This window comes from Cucumis sativus, chromosome 5, assembly GCF_000004075.3.
Source record: "Cucumis sativus cultivar 9930 chromosome 5, Cucumber_9930_V3, whole genome shotgun sequence".
Lineage (NCBI taxonomy): Eukaryota > Viridiplantae > Streptophyta > Magnoliopsida > Cucurbitales > Cucurbitaceae > Cucumis > Cucumis sativus.
In genome coordinates this window covers 21,776,337-21,796,260 of record NC_026659.2, presented here as the reverse complement: position 1 = coordinate 21,796,260, position 19,924 = coordinate 21,776,337, and the positions used below count along the sequence as shown (strand labels likewise).

The 19,924-nt window shown below is 34.1% G+C and overlaps 3 protein-coding genes across 11 annotated transcripts; 2 read left to right on the top strand and 1 right to left on the bottom strand.

Annotated features, from left to right (window-relative positions):
- Positions 1-6,071: 6,071 nt before the first annotated feature.
- On the top strand, positions 6,072-7,258 carry LOC101214484 (hypothetical protein). Its single transcript, XM_004142711.3, has one exon. It carries the CDS (start codon positions 6,174-6,176, stop codon positions 6,918-6,920), a length of 747 nt encoding a protein of 248 aa, XP_004142759.2. The 5' UTR covers positions 6,072-6,173; the 3' UTR covers positions 6,921-7,258.
- On the top strand, positions 6,860-17,395 carry LOC101213832 (dolichyl-phosphate beta-glucosyltransferase). 7 transcript variants are annotated; one of them, XR_004216517.1, is made up of 13 exons: positions 8,287-8,555; positions 8,654-8,817; positions 8,934-8,982; positions 12,684-12,790; positions 13,090-13,135; positions 14,898-15,032; positions 15,147-15,236; positions 15,359-15,472; positions 15,553-15,636; positions 15,812-15,876; positions 16,246-16,494; positions 16,749-16,810; positions 17,258-17,395. XR_004216517.1 is itself a non-coding variant. In XM_031885203.1 (11 exons), the coding sequence occupies exons 2-11, from the start codon at positions 8,705-8,707 to the stop codon at positions 16,430-16,432; spliced, it is 990 nt and encodes a 329-aa protein (XP_031741063.1). In that variant the 5' UTR covers positions 8,289-8,555; positions 8,654-8,704; the 3' UTR covers positions 16,433-16,661. The 7 variants fall into 7 exon arrangements, 1 of the variants encoding a protein (XP_031741063.1); XR_004216518.1 differs by having other exon boundaries at positions 17,190-17,330; XR_004216516.1 differs by lacking the exons at positions 8,287-8,555; positions 17,258-17,395 and adding an exon at positions 6,860-6,996 and having other exon boundaries at positions 16,776-16,809.
- On the bottom strand, positions 16,985-19,404 carry LOC101214247 (actin-1). Of its 3 annotated transcripts, none has more exons than XM_031885201.1 (4): positions 19,333-19,404; positions 18,628-18,695; positions 18,135-18,528; positions 16,985-17,966 (listed from the first exon to the last, which is right to left on the bottom strand). In XM_031885201.1, the coding sequence occupies exons 2-4, from the start codon at positions 18,685-18,687 to the stop codon at positions 17,161-17,163; spliced, it is 1,260 nt and encodes a 419-aa protein (XP_031741061.1). In that variant the 5' UTR covers positions 18,688-18,695; positions 19,333-19,404; the 3' UTR covers positions 16,985-17,160. The 3 variants fall into 3 exon arrangements, with proteins under 3 accessions (XP_031741061.1, XP_031741062.1, XP_031741060.1); XM_031885202.1 differs by lacking the exon at positions 19,333-19,404 and having other exon boundaries at positions 16,985-17,251; positions 17,353-17,966; positions 18,628-18,856; XM_031885200.1 differs by lacking the exon at positions 19,333-19,404 and having other exon boundaries at positions 18,628-18,857.
- Between the last annotated feature and the right edge of the window lie 520 nt (positions 19,405-19,924).

Sequence of the window (19,924 nt, the reverse complement as noted above, 5' to 3'; positions counted from 1 at the left end):
TTTGTTGCATATTTCTTATCTTTATTCGTCTCAGTTCTGCATACTTGTTTATTTCAGTGGTGGGAGGTCTGAACTTTTCCATTTTTGAATAGAGTAGTGGGACAGTTCATGAGAGATAGGGAGGGATAAGCTAAAAGTCGTATGTTCTCAAGGATATGCTTAACCTCCAAATACAATTCTAAATACGTTCTAACTCTCTAAAACCATACACCATAGCTCTAACTCTCAAAACATTCATCCATTAAAACAACTTAAAAATCTGATACAATCACCTGAACCAACATAATCTTCTACCCGCTTGTAATGAAACACAACCGGAAGAAATAGATTCATGTTGAAAGAAGTTAATATAATACTGGTAATTGAATAATATTGAAAAATCTACTTGATAAGTAATAACCATATACACTTTTTACTTAAAAAGTAAGTAATTAATCTTTTATTACATTTCAGTTTGAAAAAACTTTTTCGGAACAAACTACTTATAGGCTTTTAGGAAGTACACCTCTTGGTTTGGTAAATATCATTTTGTAACTCAACACTATCTCAATCTCCATATGTTATTCTATTTATTATTTTATTGATTAACTTTTATTAATATAAAAAAAATGCAAAATATAGAGAGCGTACCGTACAAGCTCCTCCTCCTTTTCCTCCGCATTACAGAAAGTAAGGAAGTGTAATGTTTGAGTTTGAGTTTGAATTAGGGTTTAAATTAGGGGAAACGTAACCCTCAACTTCACACAATCTCCTTCTTACACTTTCCATTCAAGTTTAATGCATTTCATACCTATTTTTCCTTTCTTCAAATTTAACTAAATACAAATCAATTTATTTATAAATATACATCAATTTTATAGTTCCATCCACTCAACCTCTTTCCATAACTTCAACGTCTTTTTATATTAGTATAATTTATAATCATATTATTTATCAAAATTGATACCATATTCCCCATGGATAGGAGGATCCTCTTTAATCTTCTTAAATAATATACAAAAGATCAATAGAAACGTCATTCAATTTGAAGACTTATTACCTTAGCTTCTAAACTAGTGGTTCACTCTTCTTTCATATACTTTATAATCTATGCATATTTACATGAAATTTCGGGAATTTATATAATATCCACCAAATAAGGATGTGAGAAAACTTATTATAATTTATTGTATGTTTGTTTGAGTTTCTAATCACTTGGGTCTAACTCTCTAATTATAATAGTGGCTCGTCATTAGGGCTATTAACCAAGTGGTCGGACGAGATATACAATTGATCGCTCAAGTACGATTAGGGTTTGAACATTCTCCATTCACTATAGAACGTTTTCAGATTTATTATAGTTAATTATAAACATTTATTATAATTAGTAAATAAAATATTTAACTATATAAATATATTGTTTTTCCAGCAAATATAGAATTTGATAGTTAATTAGGAGATGCTTTTGTCCAAAAAATATTTGGATATAGCCAAAACTACACATCTCTTTTATATCCAACATTTATCTAATTAAAAATTTTCTACCAACAAAATTTTAAGCATTTTTTAAAAAGTTCATTTGATATTTTGTTAAAAAAAAAAAAAAAAATAGTTCGATTATAAGAAAATAGATAAGTGTAATAAATACTACATCTAATCATCACTCTAAATTTATTTGCAGGTTAATTCTTTTATATATACCTACCACAAATTGCTCATTTGTCAGATTAGTTATTTAATATATGGATATGTTTTTAATACTCATTCGATTTTATTTAGGTTTTTTAAAAAATATAACAAATCGGTAAAATATTTACATGGTATAAAATAGTTTTGAAAACGAAAAAAGTAAGTAATGTAAAATACGCCAAAATTACTCCAGTCAACATGCGATATATCGACCACACTCGCGATACATGATCGTGTAGATTTTGATACATGATCTCAGACATACCATGTCCCTAGATGTCCTGGAATGAAATAATTTTTTCTTTATTTACTCGATCTTGGTCATACATTGCTCCGAGATGCCCCTGAACGAAAGACATTTGTCTTTAGTTATTCGATCCTGGACCTTAATTGCACCGAGATGGTTCATGATTAATAAATTGCAAAAAAATATATAAATCACAAGGACGTATATAGAATTTATAAAATAATGATCGCGCGTCATGAATATGAATTTTCTTATTTTGTTATATTCATCATAAATATTTTGGATTTTAAATTACTCTTTTATTTATCTAATTAAAATGAAAATTTTTTATCGATAACAAATGAAAAGACCATTTACGAAATAAAAAAAAAAAAAACTTAAATGAGCTAGACAAAAATTGATAGAATTTATTATATTAAGTAAATAGTATCAAATTTTTAGGATTGTGAGAAATCTTTTTTAAAAAATAAAATACAAAATAGTTTTTGTTATTTTTTCAAATTATAAAAGAAAAAGGTGAGATTTTATGATGGGAATGGTGTGAACAGTAATTGACATACTCTCTTAATTTTGTTTGAAGTTATTTTTACATTTTTATGATGTGTTCTCCCTCTTGTTAGAATCTTTATTTTGAAGTTTTCCAAAATATTGGTAGGATCTTGTAAACATTTCAAATGTCCAAATTTCAAAAAGCTGTTACCCAACAACTCAAATTTGGATATACATAATTATTATTATTATCATTATAGGCTTTAATCAAATTTTAAATTCCATAAAGTAACATTATCTAAATAATATTAAAACTAAAATTCCAACTTAAAAGGAGCAAACCCATCATATATCTTTAAACACATTTAACTGTTGAAAACTGTAAGATTATACTGTAGATCACAAACTATCAAATTGCTCCAAAGAAAAATAAAAATTAATTAGTTGTCGTTTTAAACTATTACAGGCCGAAATGTAATAATGATCACTGAAAATTTAAAGGATGTTAAAATACATGTCAAATTGAAGACCGAAAAAAATGAGATCGTGAAATGTGTAGCTAATGAAATAAGTTTAATTAATGTTATTCTGCCCTAATATGCTCCGTCCAAATATGAACTTTTAAATTAAATTACATTATAAACTTATTCTATAATGGTTTTCAAACTAAAGCCTTGAGGTGAACTAAGGTTTGTGGTTTAGTCTTTCTAGCCAAATATAAAGCAAAAGGGTAGGGCTCTTTCATACCAAAATAATTGTTTATCCAAACTGTTTTGATGATTAATGTTCACCATATTCAAAATTCAAAACCTACTTCTTCACCTTCTCCACCATTATCATTATTCAACGAACACACACCTATCTCTCTTTTTGGTGATTGATAATCATTGTTAGGTAATCTGTCTATTGCATTAGATGGAGACCTTCAAATCAACCCTAATTTAATCCAAAATAATTGATATTTTGGTTCATACTAATCACACCATCAGATTAGATTCAAATTCCTTAAAACATACTTTGTATTAACTAATTGTTCTTAATTCCACTGTTTACTTCCAAGTTATTATCGTTGTAGACGAATATTCTCTTCGTGTGTTATTGAAAATTCTATTAGGAGTTGTGACCCCAACTTCATATGTGTAGTGGGTCCATTTTATATTTGAGATTTCAATTACAATAGTCGGTGTTTTCAACTATTATAAGTAACAATTTACTATAGTACTAATGTTTCATATCTTTTTTTTCAGAGAAAATGTGACCTCGAGATGATAAGTATTATAGTAGTAGGGAATTTGACGTGAATGAGAGGTTTTAATTAGATTTAATTTAAGAAATGTTAATGCAGAGAAAATGAATATATAAATTAATATTGAAGAGGATATATATAAGCTAAGTAGTTTGTGGGGGGTGAAACAAACTTTTTGGTGAGGGCCATAATGTGTCCCTCCTTGCAAGGGTTAAAATTTATTAGGTCTTTCTCTCATAGCCTCTCTAAGCTTTGTTTTGGGATATGAAATGATTAAAGGCTATGGTGCCTTTAGAAGGAAACTACCTTTATTGAAAGGACTTCTAGGTTGTCAATTTGGTAACCCTAACCCACCCTTATCTCTCTCTCTCTCTTCAAAACACATACAACTAAAATGTGTTCAATACGATCTTTCTTTTACTTTCTTTGAATCAAATCTTATATACTTTATTCCAACCAACATTATATTGAATCATAATTTACGGTAAAACAATTATTATTACCATATTTCACTTTCACATGTATTGTATAGTCCAACAACTTGATCATAAATTGATCTCTCTTCAAAATAACGTTAGAAAAAGGATTGAACTTCATTAATATATCATCACCTAAAATTCAAACCATAAAAAGTAGAAAAAAGTTCATATCTAAACCTTCAAGAAATAAAGCAACTTTAGTTAGCAAAAGGTGTCACTCATACTAATCAACTATTAGAATGCCATAACCTTAAAGTTTTCTATTCTAATCAAATGGGTTATTTAAAATACAAAATCCAGAAAGTCACTTCAATTATTTGAAAATATACACTTCATTGTCTAATTACCAATACTTGGGAATATGATGTATATATGGCTAAATAAAACATACAGTACTCTATGCTTCTAATGAAATGTGAAGTGATGAAAAAGGGTATTCCAAATTGTAACTTTTGAGGGTTCCAAGGTTTAGAAGTTGAAGATATGAATGTAATTATGAAAGGTTGGGAAACAAATGAAGTTCTTGATTCAAGTAATTTTCCTATTTAGGTTCATAATTTTGTGGTCCTCTTCCTCTATATTTGGGCTCCTTGTGACCATATTTAGAAGTTCATGGTAGACCTAAATACACTAGAATCACTCCATTATCCTTAAACTACGAGACAAAGATCAATCTACATCTTCATCCATTTTCTTTATCACTAAATTACATTTTGTTTTATTACTTCAATCACGTTGTTATTGAATGTTTTGTTTGGTTTTAGTTTTTGGATTTTCAAATGTTTAATTTTAGTCCTACACTCAATATTGTATTAATTTAAATTTTTTGAAAGTATAGAAACTAAAATTAGACATGAAAATTAAACAAACTCTCAAATGTAAAGACCTAAATGGTAATCCAACCAATTTTATTTTATGATTTTCTCTATTAGATGACTCTAACAATATATGTCATTTCCAATAACACAACCAAAGAAAAAGTTGTAGAAAAGTTTGGATGGAGTAGGTACTAAATGAATTTATTTGTAAAAACTGAAAGTTTGTTTTCAATACAAAGTTTAGAAATTGAAATCTCAAATTTGTGTCTATTATATTTTTAAACTCGGGTACAAAACAAAAATTTAGCTCAACTGACATCTGTATGTACTAAAAACAAAAAATTTGAAATTCAAATCTTCCACCCTTATTTGTATTCAAAAAGGAAAAAAAAAGTGCATACAAACATTCAATTTTTTGTCCAACAAATCTTTGAACTTCACAAACATAATTTTAAAAGGTCGTATCTAATAATCATACAAAATTAAAGATTCTAGGGCCTATGACCTATGTAGTACTGTTTGAAGTGCAAAAACATATTATATATAAGATTTAAAAAGAAAAGGACTTCGGTAGACAATCTTAAACTTGAAGATCAAACTTGTAATTCAAATTTAAAAACTAAAATTCAATATAGGAGAAAGGGGAATCTGTTCTAGGTACTGATGGTTAGGATCTAATTCCCACCAAACACATAGATATTGATACAACATATGATAACGACTTTGTGCAACACCATCTTTCTTTCTATCTATCTTTATGAGTTGTGATGTCTCTAAGTTAACAATTCATTAGTTAAGGATGGAAAAAATCATCATCATTAAGCTAAGTGGCCAAATAAGAATAAAGATGGTTACTCAAGACCTTAATTTAACCTTATATTATAATAATTCCCTGCCCCCAACAACTTTAAGAAATTTTAATATATTGATAATGTCAATTAAAATAATGGAGGAATATCTGATGTGTAGATGATAAACAACAAGATTAATCATTTTTAGAATTCTATATCATTCTATTATACTATATGTGATGTATTACTAAAAAATAATAATGATAATAAATAAGGGGAATTTTGGCTTAATTTGGGGGAAATGAAAAGAAAATGAAATGGTTTTCTTTTTTTTTAAACAGTGAACTTGAATTGAAACAAAGGAAGGCTAATAAAGGAGACACATCACACAGTTGATTGTACCATGAAAAGCAGAATTAGATTGGTCTTTTAATTATGGAATCAACAGAAACAACAAAACCCATCACCACAAAGGAGAAGAAAGAAGTGCACATAGAAGAACAAGAAATGGAAGAAACAGAGACAAAGAAGAGCAAGAAGAACAACAAGAAGCAAAAACACCAGCACCCAAATGACCAAACTACAAAATCAGATTTCTCTTTCAAGCCATGCTCTGATGTAAAGGGTCTTAGATTTGGTGGCCAATTCATTGTTAAATCCTTCACAATCCGGCGAGCGAGGCCTTTGGAGCTCCTCCGGCTCCTCTCTTTTCCGGCTACCACCAGAAACTCTGGCCACAAACCGCCGTTCCCATCAGCCACAGCTTTCATTCCTACAAACTTCACAATCCTTGCTCACCATGCTTGGCACACCCTCACTCTAGGCCTAGGCACCAGGAAATCCAAAGTTCTTCTCTTTGTGTTTGAAAATGAGACCATGAAGGCAGCCATAGATCGTGTTTGGCCAACAGAAATCCCTCTAGGTGAAGTGAACAAGAAGATGATTAGAGGGCTAAGTGGGTGTGAGATGGCTCGGTTCAAATTCAGAAAAGGGTGCATAACTTTTTATGTTTATGCAGTTAGAAGAGAAGGGTGTTTTGGGTTTTCTTGTACTGATGATTTGAGAACTATTTTGGAATCTGTTGTTGCTCTTAAAGATTTCTTGGATCACACTGCAATGCTTGCTATGCCTAATCAGAGAACCATCAGCTTTGCTGTTCCTCCTGTTGCAATGGCTTATTAGCCTCTCCTCTAATTATATTGTTATTCATTTTCCTCCATCATCAATATTAGCCAAGCTAAGCAGAAAGGATTGATTGGTAATTGGTTTATTTGTTCACACTCTTCTCTTCTTTTGTTATTTTTTTCACTTTCCTTTTTTCCAAAATGAACATTTGTACTGCAGATTGAATAAGACTAGTCAGATCACTTCTTATACTGCCTGTATACATTTTCCCAGTGTCTATATGTGTTCTTGTTGTGATTGTATACACAGCTTGTTTTGTGAAAGTTGAAATGGAAGAGCATCCACTCTTCAAAAACATGGAATTCTCTATGTATTTACAGATAAATTATGAAGAATTTGCACTATAGACTATAAAATCCCCCTTTTGCCCATTTTACTCACTTTCCTAATCTTCATCTCCAAATTCTGTTCTTCCTCGTTTATCTTCTTTAGTAGTTCCTTAAAGTTCTCTAGTTAGCTATGAATTACATTGCATATAACTAGGTAATCCAATCCCAGAAGATGCTAAAACTGAAATCCACAAAGTCCCAGAACAAAATTGTTTTCATATACCATGAAGTGTCGAATCAGCAAGTGATTCACTCAAACATTCAAAACATCCCATTCATTTCATAGTTCAGGCAAATTAATGAAATAAAAAAAAAAAAAAAAACCAACGAATTTTCCTTTTTTCTTTTTACCTTTTCTTCCTTCTGTGACATTATATCAAACACTTGATGCATGTGAGGGGTGGTACAATTAAAACAGTGAGGTCAAAATCCTGCAGCACCACAATGAGTTTGTGGTCTATGAAATTAAAGAGAGAAGTAAAAGAGAGAGAAAGAAAAAAGACTTAGCTTTTTGTGATTCCCCGAACTCCATGGCACTAATCATGTCGAGAGAGAGGGCCCCTTTTCAGTGAGCTTTATCGCACCACGAGTCATCATGATCAAGTACACCACCAACACCACCACTTGAATAAAATGGAAGCTTTCATTTGTATGGTTACACTTCTTTGCAGCCATTTTTATCCAAATGGGGTTATTGATTTTCCTCAGAAATGAAGAATTTCTAGTGAATCATAATTTGTCGTATTGATTTGTCACCTTCAACTACTTCAATTTTTGCCCTTTTTGGGTTTGATTAGTCTAAAGAGATAAGGAGACACCATTATTTGGATTTTAGAAAATCGCAGAGGACTTTCACTTCCATTGCATCACATCTAAACATTATGTTATATTTGAATATCTATACATTATCTTTTTAAAAATGATAAACTCTAGAATTCGCCTTATTATAGATAATTAAAAGATTAAGAGATTCAGTCGACGACTTTACTGTATCTAATATAGTTTAAGATGCATTTAATGACTAAAAGACAGAAACATAACCATATCTACATCAGATTAATTCCAAAGTGATTTTTTCTTTTCTTCATCTTAATAGATAATAGGTACTCTAACATCATACCTGATAACTGTGAACGAGGCTTCATACGATCATATGTATTTGTTTTAAATAGTAAATAATTAGGGTGTATATTGATTGGATTTTTTACTTTCCTAAAATCTGATTTGTTAAGATTTTCTCCCTCGGGCAAGAAATGTCATCAAATTTTAAAGCTAATTTTTAGCTAACGATCTACGGACTGAGGTAGACGGGCAGGATGTTAGGATATGTGATATAATACAATAAAGTTTTTACTGAATAGCAATTTTTTAAATCTAAACTCCGGTTGTTGACTGCTGAAGGGCGGAGTAGCGCCAACCTCTCTCGTCTCCCCAGCAATTTGAGCTACAGAAATGGAGTATCCATGGACGATACTGTTCATTTTCATTAGCCTCGCTCTTTGTTTTCCTGCAGCTTTGTTATCTACTCTCATCATAGAAGCTTACAAGAGGAGATTCAATCGCGAGTACGCTACTGCAGCATTCATCGTTGATTTCAAATTCATTTTCATTTCTCATATTCTCATATATGATCTGTCTTTATTAGACCCTCTTTGTATTCATTCGTTTTGGTTTGTTTCAGGCACCTTGGAGCTCCAGCAATCTTCGAGGACCCAAACTCGTTGAAACGGGTAACTTCTTTTTTTTTTTTTTACCTCATCGTCTGAAAGATTGAATCATACGTTTAATATCGACTCTCAATCACTCCAAGATTGTCTTTAAAGAAGTTTAATTTATAGGTAGCTAGAGCTTTAGTCGAACGATATAGAATTTGATCGTGGGATTGTATGTACCTTCATAGCTTTTACAAAGTGTTGCTTTCAATTTGCACATAATAGATGTGAGGATAGGTTGCAGATCTTGTTTTTTTTTCTGTAAAATTTCGAGCATTGCGCTCAAACCATATAGATTGCAAAAAAGCCCGAATGGAGTTTAGACTGTGTTTTCCTTTCCTTCTATGATGGATGAACACAAGAGAAAGATAGTCCTCAGTATTGTTAGGAAAGACAGTCTGCCAACCAAATGCTTCTAAAATGTAACCCCAGCTCTTCTTATTATCCCAAACCATACATGGGGATGTTCCCTTAGAATTAGTGGGTTTGGCCCACGCAAAGGATCTACTCTAATATTCATTTATTTTTTATCATTAGCTGTAACCTATTTATCGTCCCTCTATTATCTTTTGTTAATATGAAAAATTAATTAGAAAGTCGATCATGGTTTTTTTCCCGGTACTTGAGTTTGAACACAACTCGGTGTCTACTTTACTTTACCGATTTTAATATGGTATCAAAGCAAGGTAAAGACGAAACACTAGACACAGGTGTAGATGAAACCCAAACAGAGACAGCCGCTGCCACTGTTGTCGTTGTGGATGCCGCTGTGGAAAAGCTGCTCCACCAGGTTTAGAAGACGCTGGCAGTCACTGTAGGCCTACCCTTGGAGTCAGCTGCGCAGCCCAGTGGCGAAAACCAGTCGCATGTGCTTCAATTAACCGCCCTGTGCTCGCCGCTGCTCAGCCAGTCTACCCCAATCTGTCTTCCCAAGTCCAGCTGCAATACCCTTTTGGTCAGCCACACCTCCACGCGCCGCCGCCGCCCTCGGTTTATGGACTGCCATCGGCCTTTGATTCTTTCAGCAGTCGCACGCCCATGGTACCATCTAAAGGTGCCTTTCCAAGAGAGAAGCTGAATGACTAGAATTACTTTTCTTGGTCTTAATCGACCACGATGTTTCTTGAGGGTCCTCACTAATTTGGTTTTCTGACCAGGGAGACTCTTCGTCCCCCACCTGGTACTGTCCTAGAACCTTTTTGTAAAAGGGAGGACTCCTTTATACGGTCCATGTTGATTAATAGTATGTAACCACAAATAGGCAAGCATTTGCTTTATGCAACAATTACGAAGGATCTATGGGACACAACTCAGACACTTTGTTCAAAGTGTCAGAACGCTTCTCCCTTGTATATACTGAGGAAACAAGTCCATGATTGCAAGCAAGGAACTCTGGATGTAACCTCCTACTTCAATGAACTTTCTCTACTTTGGCAAGAGATGGACCTCCGCAGCAAGATAGTATGGGATACTCCGATACAATATGCTAGACTTGAAAAAGTTGATCGGATTTATGACTTCCTTGCAGGTCTCAACCCCAAGTTTGACATATTTTGTGGTCATATACTGACTCTGTTTCTACTTTGGAACAAGATGAGTTTGGTAGCTTTTATGGTTAAAATCTGTCTTTCCCTCCAGTAATCAGTGTTGCAGTTGGTCTATTTCAATTACGTTGTCCCACTGTATCTGTAAGTCCTTTCCAAAGCCCTTCTGAAGTCTATTGAAGACTTTTGTTTCAACTTTAAAGTATGTGACTTGTGTTGGTGATATATAATTAAATTTGCCTTCAACCACAAGCTTAAGCTTTTGGATGAATTGGTGGTTTAATATGGTATCAGAGCAGGTGGGGTCCAGGGAGGTCCTGTGTTCAAGCCCCTACATTGTCGTTTCCTCCCCAATTAAAATCAATTTCCACTTGTTGGGCCTTTCAAATATTTCAAGCCCACAAGTGAGGGGGAGTGTTGGTGATATATAATTCCCATATTAAACCACCAATTCATCCAAAAGCTTAAGCTCATGGTTGAAGGCAACTTTAATTATATATCACCAACAACTTGTACACTCAATCAAGGACAGCCTGAGGCTACTTCAGCAGTTAATGGCGGGCAATATTTGGTTCCTAGGATTTTATGTCTCAGATTTCTGCCACAGGATGTTCTGTTGTTGATTGTAGTTACTCTGTGATTTAATGAGTAACGCTTGAGAAATTGGATCTAACAACCTTGTTGAAGAATGAGACCTTTAGGTTAAATACTAAAAAACTACAAATCAATATGATCTCAACTTAGGTTTGATTTCAGATTTCTTAGATGGTCAGCGAAACCAGGGATTGGACAAAGCTTGTGGCTCCATCAATCCTTGATCTTCAGTTCACTCCACAACATAGCTAGCTTGATCAAGACTACTTAAATGATCCTAGCATGCAAATCTGAACATAAGACATGCAAAGTAAGTTGCTCATCGCCGTAGGCTCAAAAAGACTAATTTCATTGAAATTTGACAAAATTTGATCTCCAATTTGGGTTACAATAAAGATGACTTATATGACCTTCAAAACACAACCTAAATCCTTCCACTAAGTCGTTTTACTGTTTGTAAGCTCCCAAACGTTAATGGTACAAAGGGCCACCAACAAAAGTAAACCTAATACAATACATTAAAGGTCTTTAAACTGAAAAGAAACTAATAAAGCTAAAAAATAAAATAAAAAATGATCATTTTCCCTCAGCCACCCAAGAGTATGTAATCATCCAAGAATAATTGAAACTTCAGTTGAAGTAGTTTAGGTTTAGTGTAGGTTGTGTAGCTTGAAATCTAGTTCCTTGAATTAAGCTTGAATCGTCTTAAATTAAGTTTGAACGCACTAAATGGAACTCATTCTTGAAGTTATTATGGTGTGATGCCTTTATTCGTATCAATGAGATTTGAGTAATCTGATCTTGCTTGATTGAGAAACTGATTTGCATTTTGTAGGCCTTTGCAAGGCTCTAGTACTCAGGATAACAAGGGAAGGAAAACTTTCTTGAATGCTTTTTGTTGAATTATTCTGATAATGAGTACGGTTATATAAAGGCAGAACTCTATTACCTTTTACTATTACTTAGAAAGTTAGAACTCAATTAGATAATAATAAAATTAATAATTACTGCTAATTAACAACCACTGCAAGCACCTAATATCTCTTTGCACCCGGCAAGCCAGTAGTTGGTGCACACAAAATATTGAATTTGAGCTTGTTTTTTAATAGGTGAAAATTCAAAGAGAGTATACTGTAGAGAGAGGTTTGGTTAGGATGTTGTAATCTGAGTTGAGCTGGAAGAGGTTGAACACTGTAGTTCTTGCCAAGAAGTAACTCATGTACAAAGTAAATGTCAATCTCAGCATATGTAGTGGAATATCGTGAAATAGGATTGAAGCTAAAACTTTTATTTTATTTGCATCAAGTAGTCCACAATTAGGAAATACACACAACAGAGAATCCAAAGAAAATCCCTAATGATGAAATTAATAACCAAATGGAATAATGATGACTATAATAATAATGATGAAATAAAATTTTAAGAAAAGGGGGCTCGTGGAAATGAGCTACACAGACTCCAAAATTGATGGAAACGATAAATTACATCATGCTTTTGTTTGTAATATTGGATCATTATTGATGCCAAATGTAGAATGTTTGCTAGCAAGGAACCTGAAACAAGTTCTTGAATCTTTTTCAGGTTCCTTGCCCTTCAATTTTCGATCCAGCTGAGAAGTATATGTCCTTGATCGTTCCTGCTTTCAATGAAGAGTACAGGCTTCAGGGAGCTCTGGAGGAAACCATCAAGTAAGTTGAAACATCACATAAAACATGTAATTTTTTCCATATATATATTTTTACTTTTCTTTTATACCTTTTAGCTCTCTGGCTTCTCTGCTTACCAATCGTCTCTACTCAGAGTTTTCCAAATTCGTAGATTTCTTAATTTTTCTCGTAATAGTCTCTACTTGGCTAGATACAACTGACAAAGTAGACCCCACGAGCATATTCCTCAACTCTCAAAGGCCACGAGCATTTTCTAATTCATGTAAAATAGTAGTAGGCCAAAAAACTTAGTAAAATCTCATTCCTCTTTTGCTTTTTAGTTATCTTCAACAACGAGCTGCAAAGGACAAGTCATTTTCCTATGAGGTATTTCTTTTCTCCATTTATTCCTTTTATTCTTGTTCCAGATCGGGACAACTCTTAGAAAATTTGTAGGTTTGTTGGGTATGAAACTTGATATGGCAATACATTCTTGCTTGCTATACCTTGATATATTCTTCTTCTTGTATTTTTCTATTTTTTATTACAAACCTGGAAATGTGTATTCAGAGAAAAAAAAAGATAACCTATGGGGTCGGGGATGAGGAATCTCCTCCCAAAACAGCTACTTAACAAAAACACGTTCCCATCTGGAAGAATCTTGAAAATGGAGGAACAAAAGAATTTCTATAACTATCACAGTATTCAATACGAAGAATCAGGGAGCTGTACATTGTTCCAAATATAAGGAAATCATTAGGCTTATCTTCAAATGTTGTTCCATTCCCGAACCAAATACCTCATATTATCGTGACAAGCAAACTTCCACAAAAAATTTCCTCTTCATATTCAAATCACTGACTCCCTGAAGGAGCCTGCCAATTACTTGATTAGGAAATACGAAGGCAAGACACTTCAACGAAAGCAGCCTGCATTGCCTCGCAAAGAGAAATGGACAGAAAAATGATCTAGAGTTTCCCCGTTTGTCTGTCATAGAGATCAAACGGAAGGGATACATTTTCTTTGGATTCTCTGTTGTGTGTATTGCTTCTATAGGCCACCAACCACTGGAATATCTTCACCTTCCTTGGAATTGTGTCATAGGACTTTATGCATAGGCCTAATACCCGTAAGCTCCATGGAAGGTGAATTTGTAGGAAACTCGCAGGATTGGTATTAGAGGAATGTTAGGAGTACATTAGTAGTTAATTAGGGAGTTTGTTGGGGAAGTTGGTTATAAATAGAGGGGAGGGGAATGGAGAAGTTAAGCAATATTTTGGAATATGAATTAGGGCTTTAGTGTTATCTCAAGATGGGACAGATGTGAAGGGCTCAAGTACCTCGAACACTTGGTTTATCTTCTATTGCTGTTATCTTTTTATATTTCAATATATCCGGGTTCTATAAAAAAATTTACCAGATAGGTCTAAAGACCATCTTAAACTCTTCAATCCATGACCCAGTCATAAAGATTCAAGTCTTCGATTCAACTCAATCTACTTGTACCTTGATACGTTCACTTCCCTTTTCCCATTATCTCGTTAACTTGGTGAAAATAATAGCCAAACGAAAAACAAAAGACAAAGGTCAAATAAAAGTAGAGAAGATAATTGCACAAGAAATTTACAGCGTATCACTTTGAATCAGAGAGAGAATTTCATTAGATGCCCATCATACAGCTTAGAGAATGAGGATGATGGAGCGAAGGTTAAGAGAAGCTCCAAACCAGTACATGGCAATTTTACCTTCTAAATATCAGACTCTGATAAAACAAAAGAACAAAATTCCACCTTAGCATTGAGCCAAATAATCACACATTCTTTGGTCCTTTTACCTTTTAGTTTGTTTTTATTCTTTGTAAAGGAGATAAGGGTCTGAAACTTTTTTCCAAGTTTGAGTTAAATTTAAGTCTGTTTTTTCCCCAAGTACAGGTTGAGCTTTTTTATGTGTAATAGATCCTAGTTTATCGATTTTATAGTATGCTAAACTAATTAGAAACTTGTGTTTATTTTTCTTTTAAAAGTAGAAACTCATTTAAAGATATAAATGCTGATTGGTCTCTCATCTCCGTCCATCTGAGATAAAAGAATGGGAAGCTCTGGTTTCAATAATGGATGAAGCTGAATATTTAATCATCCAACTTGTATAGGTCATAATAATTGATGATGGGAGCGCGGATGGCACAAAAGGTATAGCTTTCAATTTTGTTAGGAAGTACTCTGTAGAAAATGTGAGGGTTATACTTCTCGGAAGAAATCATGGAAAAGGAGAAGCTATTAGAAAGGTGATTCTGGACTTCGCACTTTGTTTGCAACACTTGTATGGTTATTATTCTCTTTACACCATTTTATAATGGCAAATTCGTGAGATTCACGTTCTAAAAGGCATTCTCAAGCAGGGAATGCTTCACTCACGTGGTGAGATACTTCTAATGCTGGATGCCGATGGAGCAACCAAAATTACCGACCTAGAAAAACTTGAAAACCAGGTTTCAGCAAACCAATCTATTTTCCAGAGCAATTTATTTGAATGAAGTTTTCTTATGAAAGTGAAAGCCCTGACGTCTAAAATTGTGAAATAATTATTAAAGATGATTTTTTTCTCCCCCAGATTCATGCAGTAGTTAAGAAGGAAACTTCAAGAGATTCAAGCGTTAGAGTATCTGATATTCCTATCACTGCATTTGGTTCTCGTGCTCATCTTGAGGAAAAGGCTTTGGCTACAGTTTAGTGTTGCTCTTGCAGTTATCTCCCTTCCTTATTCGAGTTTTATTATTTGTTTGATGGCTTCATTCACTTTTTCAGAGGAAGTGGTACCGCAATTTCTTGATGAAGGGTTTTCATCTTGTGGTTCTTCTAACTGCTGGTCCTGGAATACGGGATACACAGGTGATTATTCTAACTGTTTGCGTGCTCATGCTCCTTATATTATACGTGCCATTATCTCTGTGCTTATATTGCTGTGCAGTAATGCAGATATAATTTGGATTCATCCCAACGACTGGCTGAAGCTGCTAAGCTTCATTTTTTAATTCTGACTTCCTATAACTGTGATTATATGCAGTGTGGTTTTAAGATGTTCACGAGATCTGCTGCAAGAAAGCTGTTTATTAACATTCGTTTGAAGAGGTGAGATTCTCCCCTATATTCTCTCAAGTCACGACTGCTTATTAAAGGTTTTTACTTTGGATTGTCATGTCTTATGGAGTAGATCCAGCTCTCTTTTAAGTGCATGCGACCACACCATAAAGAATATGGTAAATCGGTGTGTATTGTGGAGTGGATTACATTCAATTTGAGAGCAAAACCGTAACAAATGAACTTTGTTGGCTTATTTTGTTTCCTGTTCTCTTTCTAAATCCTTCCACTTGTTGGTAAATCATTTTCAGCAGCAATAGTAAATTTCGTCCTGATCTGTGCTTCCATGATATTGCTGATTCTGATCAATGGATCATCTAAGCAACAAGGACTAACCAACTTAGGATTCACTTCCTGCAGGTGGTGCTTTGATGTTGAGTTGGTTTACCTCAGCAAATATTTTGGCATTCCTATGATTGAAGTATCCGTGAACTGGTCTGAAATACCCGGATCCAAGCTAAGTCCTCAGAGCATTTTAAACATGCTATGGGAGCTCGCACTCATGTCGATCGGATACAAAACTGGACTCTGGAAAATTTTCAACTGAGTGTCCGACTGAATTTCTCAGACCAGGAGGGGGGGTGGGGGAATGAACAATTGACCAATACGGTATATATATTTCACCTGCAATAGTTCGTGGTGTGCAAAAATTAGAGCCGAACAAAATTTTCCCACCTAACAATTCTGATTCTTTACGAATGTGATTTTATTCTGCTTCTTTCTTTCACTATTTTTCAAATTTAATACATCTTAAATGCATTTTTTCTTTGGATGCACGCGGCTATGTTTTCCTAGTGCAAAATTCTTTACATTACATCTCTCAAAATCTCTTTAAGATCCTCTTGATTATTATATTTTGGCAGTAAGCAACTTAACTCATTGCTGTGCAGCCTTTCAGCTGGTCCTGCATTTCCAGTATAAAAAGGTACTGTTTAAATCTATTGTTTCTTTTAAACCTCTTTCTAATTGTAATAAAATTAAGTTGGTGATTGAAACGTCGCTAATTGAATAAGTGTCTTTCCTTTTGCTGGAATGGCAATTTGAAGTACAAGTTTTAGATGTTATATTGTGGTTATGAGAACAGTTTTGGTGCAAGTAGTAGAAGAAATAAATATTAATAAAAGAATGGTACAGTCTCGGCAACCAACTCCAATGCCTTCTTGAAATCAATTATTTCAATATTAGAACAATAGAGAAGGACAATAAAGGTAGATCAAAAAATGGTTACAAATTTCCTTTCATTCCGAGACATGAAAATAACAGGACTCCCGTGTTTTAATCTTTCTGTTTCTTGTCATTTTTAGAAGCATTTCCTGTGCACAATTGATGGCCCAGATTCATCATACTCTGCCTTTGCAATCCACATCTGCAGGAAAAGAAACAAGACAGCAACGACAGTGATAAGTATTGAAAATAAGTGAAAGCTAAACTGAAAGCATTTTGTGAAGATCTCCGAGCAATATCAACCTGCTGGAAGGTACTCAGAGAAGCCAAGATAGAGCCACCAATCCAGACACTATATTTTCTCTCTGGAGGTGCCACCACCTTGATCTTCATGCTGCTTGGAGCCAATGCAGAGATTTCCTTGCTCATTCTATCGGCGATTCCTGAAAACATGGTCGAACCACCGGAGAGGACAATGTTGCCATACAGATCCTTCCTGATATCCACGTCGCACTTCATGATGGAATTATACGTGGTTTCATGAATACCTGCAGCTTCCATTCCGATCATGGATGGCTGGAAAAGAACTTCTGGGCATCTAAAACGCTCAGCACCAATTGTGATGACCTGTCCATCAGGCAACTCATAGCTCTTTTCAACAGATGAACTGGTTTTGGATGTTTCAAGTTCCTGCTCGTAGTCAAGTGCGATATATGAAAGCTTTTCCTTCATATCTCTCACAATTTCACGCTCTGCTGTGGTGGTAAATGAATAACCACGCTCCGTGAGGATTTTCATCAAGTTATCAGTTAGATCACGGCCAGCTAGATCGAGTCGAAGAATGGCATGTGGAAGAGCATAGCCCTCATATATGGGGACTGTATGACTGACACCATCACCAGAGTCCATCACAATGCCTGCATAATAGAATACAATCCATCATTGCTAAATAATGTCCTAAAATGCCAATCAGATTGCGACATGATCAAATTAAAGCATCGAACTTTCGAACTTAGTTCAATCTTCAAAAGTATACAGCAACTATGAACTTATTAGACCATGTAAATGATATAATGAAGCCTTACCAGTCGTTCGGCCACTGGCATATAGTGAGAGGACAGCTTGAATAGCTACATACATGGCAGGAGTGTTGAAGGTCTCAAACATGATTTGGGTCATCTTTTCACGGTTAGCCTTGGGGTTAAGAGGAGCCTCAGTTAGGAGTACAGGATGCTCCTCCGGTGCAACACGGAGCTCGTTATAGAACGTGTGATGCCATATCTTTTCCATATCATCCCAGTTGCTGACAATACCATGCTCAATTGGGTATTTCAAAGTCAAAATACCACGCTTGGATTGAGCTTCATCGCCAACATAAGCATCTTTCTGGCCCATGCCAACCATCACGCCGGTGTGACGAGGACGACCAACAATGCTAGGGAAGACTGCCCGGGGAGCATCATCCCCAGCAAATCCAGCCTAAAACAATTACACAGAGAAGAAGTATTAGCCATTCATACAATTCACCACGAAGGCTAAACCATAAGAGTTTTATTTTGATCTTTTACAAAATTCTACCTTGACCATTCCTGTTCCATTATCACACACAAGAGGCTGAATGTCCTCTGCATCTGCCATCTTTTACCCTGTTTGGATAAATTGCTATTAGTTCTGAACATTCTAGACAATCTGATTCAGTCCATGTTTGAAAGTAATTTTAAAATTGTTAAAATTACTTCTATCATTCAAAATTGATTTAATATTTAAAGTGATTTTAAAAGTAATAAAAGTGATTTCAACTCATTCATTCTAGGCTATACATTAATTGTAAAGCAAATCAAGAACCAACGAAAAATATAGAAAGAAAACAATGCTTAGATACCATCACGAATATCAAACAAAGCCATTGCAAAACCAATTTTAAGTGACAGAGATGGTTATTCACAACACAACGCAAATGTTCTATGTTCTATGTTGGATTTAGATTTCTTCATTCATGGTTCATAGATTTAGCAATGAAATTATGAGTCTCATCCATCCTAATAATGGATCCCTAACATAAACAAACACTCAATGATGATCCCTAACCTAACTCAAATTCGTTGATTGATACAAAACATCTCCAATCAAAAACAAAACATTGAGAAAAGAAAGAAGAATAATACCAAGAAAAGGAGATGGGTAATGAGGAAATAAGAAGAATGTAAATGAAGAAAGCAAGAGAAGCAAAGGTATGAAATTTAAAAAAGAAAAAGAGAAACAAAAAAAAAAAAAAAAAAAAACCTTTGAAAAAAGGAGAAGGCTGCAAGGGAGAAAGGAAAGGAAGGGGGAATCAAATTATTTATTAAAAGGGAATTTGAGAAAAAGGAGAGGTTGTTTTGTGGTAATGACTCAATGGATTTGCGACTTCCTTGGGCTGACCTTCCTATTTTTGTATAAACTTTCTTCCACCACTCGTTTCATCCCCTCAAATCCAACTACTCATTGAATCTTATAGGTCAAATTAACCCCATCAGTTTAGTTTATCAGTAATTAGCATGATTCTTTCAAGTTCTAGGTTCAATTTAGGTGAAAAATATTAGAGAAAAAGATGTTTTTAGTCTACCCGTTTAATTTTAGAAAGGTACTTTTTTTAGTTCTCATATTTATAATAATGGTCTACTTGTGTTAAAAAATTGAGAAAAGAAAGTTACTTTTTTTATTGTACAAATATAAACTCCAAACTCATACTATTATAACCCAATCTAAAATAATCTATGCCATAAACACAAATTACTATAACAACCTACGAGTGTAATAACTCACTCTTTACCTCCAATGTCTTCTCAAAAAGTTCTTTAACATTTTTTTACTCTAAAGTTAATCAATTTCAACC

Coding starts and splice junctions, on each gene's coding strand:
- LOC101213832 (XM_031885203.1), top strand. CDS start 8,705: ATGGAGTATCCATGGACGATACTGTTCATTTTCATTAGCCTCGCTCTT. Junction 12,791..13,089: donor GCTCTGGAGGAAACCATCAA/GTAAGTTGAAAC, acceptor TTTGCTTTTTAG/TTATCTTCAACAACGAGCTG. Junction 13,136..14,897: donor ACAAGTCATTTTCCTATGAG/GTATTTCTTTTC, acceptor CAACTTGTATAG/GTCATAATAATTGATGATGG.
- LOC101214247 (XM_031885201.1), bottom strand. CDS start 18,687: ATGGCAGATGCAGAGGACATTCAGCCTCTTGTGTGTGATAATGGAACA. Junction 18,529..18,627: donor ATGGAACAGGAATGGTCAAG/GTAGAATTTTGT, acceptor TAATTGTTTTAG/GCTGGATTTGCTGGGGATGA. Junction 17,967..18,134: donor TGCCAGTGGCCGAACGACTG/GTAAGGCTTCAT, acceptor TCTATTATGCAG/GCATTGTGATGGACTCTGGT.
- LOC101214484 (XM_004142711.3), top strand. CDS start 6,174: ATGGAATCAACAGAAACAACAAAACCCATCACCACAAAGGAGAAGAAA.